Genomic DNA, 11,095 nt, shown 5'->3' on the forward strand with positions numbered 1-11,095 from the left:
AGGGTGGGCAGTTCTAAGCAAAAGTTAGAGCAGCCTGCTAGACCCGAAACCTATGAAGGTGGTCTAGGCAAAAGTACATAGGCAATATTTGAAAGCTCGCTAGACTGAAAATCCGATTCGGCGGTTTTAGGCCAAACTTAGAGCGTAAAAGGAGAGGTAAAACACACGAGTGAACCTTAGCCTGAACTACGTTTTGACCTGATTCCTTAGAATGTGGGATACGTAGGCAGTCTCTCTTTGAGACTTGGTCACAATCTATCAATTTGATCCAAGACTTTGGTACATCGCCGTGGTCAAGAAGAAGACAAGCTTCATCTGTGCAGAAGGGAGGGGGAGGGGGGGGGAAACCTTTCATCTTTCAATTTTGTTTCAAACTACTACTTCAATTTCAAAGCTGAGCAAAAGCTTTAAAAGATTTTAAGCATAAAAAAAAAACAGCACGAAATGCTAGCGAGGCCTAACGGCTCACAGTTTGTTCTAAGTTCAGCGAAGTCTAGTTTGAGCAGCTGTAACAGCTTTGTAGTCATGAGTGCTAGTTTGATACTCACGCGCTCTCGTTCAATATGATGCGCATTGGTCTCAAATTTGTGCGCGTTGCTTCAATTCGAGCAACAATCAAATACTGCCTTGAATGTCATTCAAGGGGCTTTTGCTAAGTTTTGTCATGCCATGCTGGTCATATGGATATAATGTGACTGCATGGGGGTGTTGGTTTCAGTCCGGACCTATATGAGTCATTATATGTGTCTTATGTCCATGTTTGTGGCATTTTTCCAGTTTTTCAATCCTTTATCTTGTCGAGATGTTTTTCTCGGTTTTTGTTGGTTTGTACAGGTCATTGTACATCTATTTGACCTTATGCAAGTGTCAGTTTCGCATGTCAAGAGGAGATATTTTGAGTTTTGGCACGTTAATGCCCAAAATTTTATTGTTTTCCATGTGTCTAAGGGTCCACGTTGTATCCTAGGGCTCCTCTTCCTTTTTGTTTGAGCTAGGCGAGTTTGTGCATGTGCGCATATCTGTGTATCGACTCAGTTCACTTGTCAATGCAAATTAGATATTAGCGGATGGTTTACTTGTCAATAAACTGGAAAATGCAATTTTTACATTGCTGCCCTAGTATCTGTAACCCACAAGCATTGGAATCTCGTGCACAGTAAGAGCATGTTGGCCCAAGGCCAAGCAAAACATCTATGGGGCTCATCCGCCCAAGCATCGAAGAAAAGGCGCGCAAGCCAAATGCCGCTGCTAAATGTCAACTGGGCACGCCGGCCCGTTCAAAGTCTCTCTATCTGGGTGCGCATATCAGAAGCAAAAGACAGTGAAGTACTGGGGCTCTGTGATAGTCCTTAAGCATCGTTGTCCTCCTAGGAGCCGCCCTTAGCTAGGGTCTATATTTTCAATTTGCGCATTTTTGTTAGTATACATCTTTGCATATTGTGTATATCAACTGTTGAAAACAGGAAGGTGGCCAGTTTGTGGGAGTTATGCCAGAATGGTAGCCATCATGCGATTTGTTTACCAAAAGGATGCGATGCAATCTCCTGCGGTTTTGTTAATGTTGATCAGCGGCTGTGAAGAAACCTCCCTGAATCCACGATTTGTTTGCCGACGGATGCGATTGAAAATCTCATATGGCATTGTTCTCATAGCAGGATGCGATAAAATCTTCTGAGGAACAAATAATTTCCAATGGCTCGATCGCTTTGTATAGTGATCCGTCCTTACAAATCAACGACAGCTGGTCTTGTCAAATTTCTTAACAGCTTGATCATTCTGCTCACTGATCTTCCCGCCCATCCAAACCAACGACAGCCGGTCCTGTCCAATTTTCAATGGCACGATCATCCTGAAGCATGATCCGCCCATGTCATCAATGACGGTCAGCCATATCGTCCAACTCAGTTATTCCCGATGGTTAGCCATATCATCAACGACAGTCAGTCATATCGTCCGACTCAGTCATTCCCGATGGTCAGCCATATCATCAACGACGGTCAGCCATATCGTCCATCTTAATCATTCAGTGGTGGTCAGCCATATCATCAACGACGATCAGCCAAATCGTCTTTTCAATCCGTCAACAACGATTAGAATATCGTTCGATGGTCCACTCGTCCACAACTAGTTATTCCCCAGGAGAGTCCGCCTCGGCCTGCCTTGAACAACTACCTCTACTTCAATCTAGCTTCAAGTGCATCTTCCAGCAGCCTTATTGCTCTGTCTCGGATGGTCTTCGATAAAGAGATTGGCTCTGATTCCCAATAGATGGAATTCAACTTGCTTGACACGACCTGCCCGTGTTTGTTGGAATGCTTTGTGCTGAGGATAGATTGATCCCCAGGAACGATGGCCTGCCTGTCAACATCTGCAGCGACAGCCTGTCCTATCCAAATTCGATCAACAAGTGGCGACGCACTCGTCTACTTCTACTTCCATCCCCGGCAATGGACTGTTTGTCCATTCCACCAATCAGGTTCCTTAAGTTTACAAGTCTACTTTGCTAGTATGCTTTGTTCTGTATTGCCTTGAGGGGTGTCTAGAATTCTTTGACGTTACTTGTACCAAGTCAATGGTGCTTCAAGTGCCGTCAAAGAGGGGCTACTGTAGACACCCCAATCTGGACTTCTAGATTAGTTTACTTACGGTATTTGATTCCCCGATGATGAATTGGATCAAGAACATCCTGGGGATGATAAGTGTTTGAGCTTTGAGTGTTTGACACCCTTTTGAACCTAACCAAGCCTAAGCCACTTCAAAAAAGCAAAAAACCCTACTGATGCGCGCTGATTTGAAGACTGCGTGGATAGATCAACTTGACAGGTGTTGGTCAATGGTCAAAGCTTGACTGTGGACCAACGTGTGAGTAGGTGGTACACGCGCGCCAGGGCGCAACCATCCCGTGCTGGGGCGCACCATCGCCCGCCAGACTGACTCCCGCGCGCGCCGGTCAAACTACCAGGTGGTGTTCAATAGTCAAAGCTTGACCGTTGACCATCGCGCAATAGATTGACTCCATCGCGCGACGGTCCAACCTGCCACCAACCTTTTTTGAGGTGGAAACTTGGCCACCAATGCAACCTTAGCCAGGTCTCGTGGACTGGCTGAACTCCTCTGTTTGTAGCACCAACCTTGCTCTTCCCTCTCTATATATATCCCCATTTGTTCTTCCATTGAAGGGTTACAAAATTTAAAGGTTTTAAAGGGTTACAAAGTTCCAAGTTTTAAAGCCCTAAGTTACACCCTCAAGAACATAGCTTGTTCTTCCTCCTTTTCCCTACACCTCAATCAAGCCTCAAATCTCAAAGCTCAAGCACTCTTTCAAACTTAATCTAGGTATAGCATACCTATTGTTTTCTGTTCTGATCCCTGAGGGGGGCTGGCAGGGCCAAGGCTAGTAATCAATACCAGTTCTGTTCTTAAAGCTAGCAAGGTTTCAAAAACCGTTGTGGTAGGACCAGCGCGCGTCGGTCCCACTCTCGCGCGCGACACTTCGTTGCTGTGGATGATGGAGCGTGTGGGGATTGGTTTCTTACTATTTTATGTATTTTCTTTCATATAGATCACTGTTGAGCATGCTAAAAACCAGTTGACTGTTTTCCTCAGTATAAACTGTTAGCTGAAGTTCAAAATGTGTTTCTGCTATTGTGGAGTGCCCCTGGGATCATTCTGGACTTGTCCCAGAACCCAAAAACATGTAAACCAAGCACTGGTCTGGATCAGTCCCTTGCAACCATCGCGCGCCAGACTGACTTCCGCGTGCGCCAGTCAAACTGCCACGCTGTGGTCAACAGTCAAAGCTTGACCGTTGACCATCGCGCAACAGACTGACTCCATCGCGCAACAGATTGTCTCCGTCGCGCAACAGACTGACTCCATCGCGCGATGGTCTACCCCTGACCAGTGGTTGGCCTTGCATGGGTAGCTCGACCTTAGGCCATTATTTCGTCCCCACACTGTTTATGGGGTGTTTTATTAATTTGTAGGGCTTTTTAGCCTTTAAATTGTATATTATAACTGCTTAGAACTGCTATATAAACTGCTTGGTTTGTCCTGGGTGTGCATTGGTCCTTCCAGAGCCCAGAGGGTTTGAGAAGAAGAGCCGTGGGTTTGAGCTCACTGGCGTGCGCATGTCTTAGAGTTGCGCGCTCAGGAGTGACCAACATGCAGTGACTTGTTTAGTGCATGCTGGTTTCTTCCTACGCATGTCACTCCAAATAGGGGCTTCCCAATTTGTTTAAACTCCCACAGCAGTCAGTTCTCATCCTATTCTAACTGCTCATCCATGTTATCATTCACATCCTGCAAACGTGCTATAGCTTTAATCCCCATTAAACTGTTCCCCCGCCTCTAATTGGCTAAAGAATTGGTTAATCAAACAGAATCGCAAATGTTTTCGCAAATGCCTAAGTAGAGATCGATCTCCGGATTGGGCGAGAGGGGTGCCTTAAAACCCTTCCCCTCTCGTAACTTGGCTCCCGAACCCAGATATGGTTATGACAGACTAGTGCCTTCACCTTTTTCAAAAATCAAACAGCGCAGCGAGCGTTTCAAGTTCGGTTCCTTGGGTATCGGACCTTCAAACCTAAGTGGCGACTCTGAATTGAGCGCTTGTTTGCCAGAAAAGCGCGCTCATCGATCCGCCCTTCTTTTTCGGGCACGCTGCCCACAAAGTCCTATCGCGGAGTCATCGCTTGAAACGAGACACAAAAATCGAGAAAGAAGAAACATGACACCTAGGGTGTGGTTAATGAAGAGATGTGTTTTGAAACCGCAATGTTGTCGGACTTGGTAGCCCATCGTGTGGATTGTGAAAACCGCAACGTGGCTGGACTTGGTAGCCCGTTGTGTGAATGAAAACTCGCAATGTGGCCGGACTTGGTAGCCCATTGTGAAGATTGCCAATGGGGCTGGACGTGGTAGCTTCATTGGTAATATGGCTTTGTTATCCGCGGAGAGGAGCCAATGCAGATTTTGTGTGCCAATGGAAACCCGGCACGGCAGAACCATTGTGAGGATACTCAGGAGACCGGCGCGGCGGAACCGAGGTTGGGTGTGTTAAAAACGGATTTTGGAAAAGATGATTTGGTTTATGAAATGTGAAAAATGGAGACACGGTTTACGAGATGTCGCGTAGGAGAAACTCAGAAATCTTGGACACCAACGATAGATGAACAACGAATGTGGATGTGTCATTGTTATCTATTTTTGGTTTGTTATGCAAGTACTATGTGAAAATCGTTAATTTTATGATCTATTATTTGTACGTTAAGGGTTAGTGGGTATGGTTATTCTATTGAGCTTTTGTAACTCACGGTGTTACCTTTGGTGACCCTGACATATTATATTGGTGGCGATGCTCGTATAATGTGTCAGACCTTATAGATGAACATGGTGAACTCTACACATTGGAAGCTTTTGGAGCTGGCTAGGATGGAGGAACATGTGGAGCAGTAGATAGGAACCCTAGGTTCCCTCCTTTTGTTTAATAAAGTACTTTTGTGAGAATTATGATGTAATATTGAGCCAGACTCTATTTAGATTTTCAATGAAATTGTCCATTTAACGTTCCTAAAATTCGGGGCGTTACAGAGCCGTTCAACTGTTTCAACTTTATGCAGGATACTAGACAACAAGAACTAATACTCCCTCCATCTCATATTCTTGCTCATGTTTCACTCAAACAATTGTCGATATCTCACAATTTATATTGGTTTTTATGATTTCGAAGACTTAGTTTAGTAAAATTATTTGAAATCTATTAAACAAGATTCATATTTGATATAAAAAGCATTATAAATTAAAAGATAGAGTTAATTTTTTAGAGGTCCAAAATAGTGAACAAGAAAAAAAATATGGGACAGAGAGAGTATATTATTATTAGGAAGTAAAAGTAATGCTTGATATATCTCCAGAGGAAAGTACATGGCAAAGAGTATTAAATTCTCCATTTCTTATTTCCTTTGTAGGCACATAGAAGCCTAGGTTTATTATTCATTAAATACAATTATCTTTCCCCTGACATTATTTCTTATTCTTTCATGTATTTCTTCTTAATGCCTGGCTATAACTCACAACTTTCTTAGTTGAAACTAAGTTGGTATTTGGGCTGCTTGTTGGGTGAGAAAAGCCCAAAATGCTTCTCACTCTCTGCTCCAGTCTTCAGATTCTCATCAAACATGGCAAACAAATAAGTCTCAATAGCCCTCCCAGGCCTCTTTGGACTCCCATTCCCTCCTTTCACATGATTGATAAGGTTCCTATAATAAGTTGCTGCATTCTCCACCGAAGCAGCAGGGCCGCCTGTAGACGGCCATCCGCTCTCTGACACCACGATTACCACGTTGGGTCCATTTGCCTTCTCTACAGCAGAGTAGGCGGCGTCCAACAGGGCATCGAAAAGGTTCCTGTATTGATTCGGTCCATCTTGTGGGAAACCTCCAGTTGCTGTGAAAAGGGCATATGGAAGAGGCACCTTTTGTTGATTTTCAATGTGGCTGAAATAGGGGTATATGTTGACGAGTAGCGGGTTGTTGGTGTTCTTTAGGAAGTTGATGATCGGTCTCATAAATGACCCCGAGGCACCATCGAAAGAGCCCTTACTAGGTGGAAACGAGTTGCTTACGAGTGCCGAGTATGTTGCAGTGGAAACCTGTTGAGAATTTAGATACTGAATAGGTTAGAGTCATTCATACGAAGGATCACAAAAATCGATTAGCAATTAGAGCAATTAATAAAAATCTGAGGATAAAATTGAAAAATACTTCAGATACACATGTTCGGACATATAGGAATTGAGAACCGTTTTTCTATGTTCCACATGCATCGTGTGGGATTTACGTGCATGAAATGATTCTGAACACATGCATGTTTGTTTGGATCCATGTCTCAATATGTGTGTCTGTAGTATGGTTAAAAGGTTATATCAAGTAGAGAACCTTGATTTGGCCCTTCAAGCCAGCAGAGGCAATTGCATCGTAGATCTTTGACATGGCAGGGAGCACAAACGGAGCAAGGCGAGCCGTTTCACCGCCGTTGGGATTGACCTCATTCCCAACGGCTATGATCCGGAACTTGGCGTCCGGATAATAGTTTAGGACGTTGTCTTGGACCCACTTTCTTGCAGCGGCAGCATCGTTAGCGAGACCCTCGAGATTGCTGTTAGGGACATCAAGTATGAATTCGATGCCGGATCCTCGGAGTGCTTGGAGAGCTTGTGGGTTTGGATCGTATATTCTCATCCTTCGAATGCCGTTGGATTTGTAGAGTTGGACCACATCTTGATTGGACGGTAGATTGTTGCCTTTTCTTCCGTTGCACACTCCTACTTGTGCATCTGCATGAATTCGACTTCATTTAGCCAATATGTGGTGGGTTTAACACTTGGGAAACATTTATTTCCAGTAGATTTAGATGCAAAGATCCAGATACATGCATAAATTATAGGTTGTTTTTTTTATCTCTACACATAAATCTGAGTACCGAGCATTGCTCTGTGTATAAATTGGAGAAATCAAACAATGATATGTAAATCTTGATCAAATTCAAATATTTTTTTTTTGATCGGCAAAAGTAACAATTTTATTAAAGGGGAGGCGGAAAGGAAATTTGATATTCTTAAGGTCCAAAATGAATGGATTCAAGATTAGGCTCTTCATGCAAATGTTTGAACAACAAAGAAAAAGATAAATCTCAATTCCAAAAAAGAACTTAATACGTATTGACGTATTAGTATTACAAAAAAGTATTGTACCTTAGTTTGTACCTTTTCAGCTCTCTGCTTTTCACTTTCAAAAAAACAGAAAACAAAAAAGCTCTTTCTTTTAATTTGATTTCACTCATGAGTTAATTTTGGCCTCTTGCATGTTTCCTAATATTTTCACTTTGCTCATTGAATTTGGTTTTGAACTATTTTTTGGGCCTCTTTTACTACAAAAGAAAGTAGATAACTAAAGCCTTTTTATATAAAAAATAATAATGAAAAAAATTTAGTGGTGGCGGTTCTATATATAATTTGGCAATAAAATTTTATTTTTGATATACTAATAGCAATCTTTGAAATTGTTGCGGTGTCAAAAACTTTCTTTGAAATTGTTGTGGTGGCAACTGCTGCCACTAGTCCCTCCTAACTCCATCCTTGGTGTAGCCCAGGCATTGTTCTGGCTACACACAAAACAAAAATCTGAAGAGTCTTTGATCAATTAATGTTGAACACAGTCATCACATTTGTGCCCCACATTTAGAAGTTAGAACGGCCTAATTAATGTTGATATAATTAGGTCATCTATTGGACCATATCACATTATATACGAAAAATGGTAACCATAAAACTTAGTATCATGCATCCAAGAAATTAAAATAGGTACATTGGTCATTATTATCAAGGATGGCGAAGCCACAAAACATATATTATGGCAAGTACAGTCATTTGACCCCAGTGGTGGAACCAGATTGAAATCAAATTTATTTTGCCTCCACTAACGTTGATTTATGGTTTCACCGCACGCTTTAACAAAAATAAGAATTGTAATAAGCAATGCCAAAAGAATAATAAAAACATTTGTGGTAACAGTAATATAAAAACTAACTTATTTACTAAGAAAGTTAATAACATAAACTACCAAAACTAATCATTTGCTTGAATTATGTTAGCGGATCAAAAGTTTAAGAGCAATTCAATCAATAATAAAAATGTCAATATTTAGCAATCTTGATATGATTAGAAAGAAAATGTTTTTTTTTTTTTTCAAATTTTATTCCTAAACCGCCAAATTTGTTTTGCATTATGGGTACTATCCACAAAGAGAAAGAAATATACATAAGACTATTGTCAAACACCCATTTAGAATGTACGAACGAATATATATTTATATATGCATGTCTTTTTTTTTTTAAATGAGCACACACCCCAGAGAGAGAGAGAGAGAGAGAGAGAGAGAGAGAGAGAGAGAGAGAGAGACCTGTTATGTGGAGATTAGGAAGAAATAGGACGAGTAGGAAATGAGAGAGGAGAAAAGGTTTGTAGAACATAGTTGCATGAAAATCAGCTATTTAGAAGTAGTTATGTAATGTCACCTCCCTTTTATAGAGTAGATAGAGAGGCGAAGAATTAAGCAAACTCTTCTTCCCCCATCCCGTCAAGTACTCCATAGTTTACTTTTCCTTAGTTCGATTTAATTTGAAACTATTACTATTAGGATTTGAATTAGTCCCTGCTGGGATTACTCTTACAGAAAAGAGAGTAATACTATGCTAATTAACTCGGGTTTGATAGACAAACCAAGCAATCATATTATTAGTGTTTACTGTTAAAGTAGTACGTGTACAAGTAAGACTACTCCAAGCTAGAAGACTAATTGGTTTGTACTAAACTAATCAAGACTCTGGGCATGAATAGTCTATGTAATAAATGTGTGTAGTAGGCTTTAGTAGTGTAACGAATATAATTGGTGGTAAACCAATTATATGTTTATACTGTTTGTGTAGGTAATCAGTGAAGTAAGCGTCTCCTCCTTACGCTTATAAAAGGAGGACTTCCCCATTGTAAAGGACCAAGTTAAAAAGCCAGTCAGTGTTTGCAATAATGTTCTAGTCTCTTGTGTACTTATAATTTCTTGTTGTGTTCTCTCTACGATCCTAACCTACTTAGTGCTACTTTATAACTTTGTGTTTGCTATCTCGTTGAAAGCTCTGGTTAAAAGATTTCGTTTGTTTCATTATCGAAACAAAGCTTGATTATTTTTTTGAAGCTCTTGAAGCTTTCCAAACTAAGTTTGAACAAGCCACTGCTCGGCTCGTATAACTTGTAGTAATATTTAAAAAATTCATTGTACTTGGGATCTGTTCATTTATCCATCCAAATTTTTGTGCTTACAAAGGATGTAGTTGAACAGAGGCCATTCCTTTCAGACAAATCACATACATGCTCATCTCCCATGAACGTGCCACGGTCCCGTTTCGATAATCCATGAAAATAATCTATACAAAAGCTAAATACAGTTTCAATTGGTGCCATGTGTAGGGTACAAGGCTATGCACTATAACATTAATGTCAATTTTTTTTTAAAAACTCCGCGCTAGCTAGCTTACGCTCAACTCGTCGACCAATCGTGAATGACTAAAACCGTGAATATAGTTTCGACATTATAATTTCTCACGCACACGCGTACAAATCAATAGGGGTCCCCCCATTTTATAGGGCAGAGTTTAGTTCCATGTCCTAGTTTGCCACCATTATAGGGTGGCCCATTTGCTTGTAGTTTTCTTAAAATTTCTTTGTCTGCATTAATAGTTGTTTAATTTGACACCAAACAAGACTCCAATTAAACCCATTTTGTTCCTAGTCAAGTCAGGTCTAGACTTTGAGACAATCGACGTGGTCCATAACTGTACCGCTACCACTTATTGATTTGCCTGTACTCAAATTTTTTTTTTTTTCACATTTGTTAGTTTTGAGTTAGTCCCAGCTAGGATTACTCTTACAGGAAAGAGAGTAATACTATGCTAATTAACTCGGGTTTGATAGACAAACCAAGCTACTTTATAACTTTGTGTTTGCTATCGTTGAAAGCTCTGGTTAAAAGATTTCGTTTGTTTCATTATTGAAACAAAGCTTGATCATTTTTTGAAGTACGTGAAGCTTTCCAAACTAAGTTTGAACAAGCTACTGCTTGGCTCGTATAACTTGTAGTAATATTTAAGAAAATCATTGTACTCGGGATCTGTTCATTCAAAAGTTCATTCGAGATCGGCTTGCTGAATATATAAATCGAGACCGAACACATTTTTTAAGATTGTTAACTGTTTGAAACCAAACTTAAATAATCAGTGCTCCGCTCAATCGCTCATACAACTCATTTATCCGGCCAAATTAATTTTTGTGCTTACAAAGGATGTAGTTGAGCAGAGCATCTCACATACATGCTCGTCTCCCATGAACATGCCACGGTACCGTTTCTGTAATCCATGAAAATAATCTAAACAAAAGGTAAATACAGTTTCGATTGGTGCTGTGTGTAGGATACAAGGCTATGCACTATAACATTAATGTCGAAATTTTTTTAATTACTCTGCAGTAGCTAGCTTGTGCTCAACT

At 40.8% G+C, this 11,095-nt stretch overlaps 1 protein-coding gene across 1 annotated transcript; it reads right to left on the reverse strand.

Moving 5' to 3' along the window:
• Positions 1-5,874: 5,874 nt before the first annotated feature.
• LOC131336148 (glucan endo-1,3-beta-glucosidase-like) lies at positions 5,875-9,067 on the reverse strand. Its single transcript, XM_058371904.1, has 3 exons — positions 8,961-9,067; positions 6,939-7,336; positions 5,875-6,652 (listed from the first exon to the last, which is right to left on the reverse strand). Exons 1-3 carry the CDS (start codon positions 9,028-9,030, stop codon positions 6,083-6,085), a joined length of 1,038 nt encoding a protein of 345 aa, XP_058227887.1. The 5' UTR covers positions 9,031-9,067; the 3' UTR covers positions 5,875-6,082.
• Between the last annotated feature and the right edge of the window lie 2,028 nt (positions 9,068-11,095).

This window comes from Rhododendron vialii, chromosome 1a, assembly GCF_030253575.1.
Source record: "Rhododendron vialii isolate Sample 1 chromosome 1a, ASM3025357v1".
Taxonomy (NCBI): domain Eukaryota; kingdom Viridiplantae; phylum Streptophyta; class Magnoliopsida; order Ericales; family Ericaceae; genus Rhododendron; species Rhododendron vialii.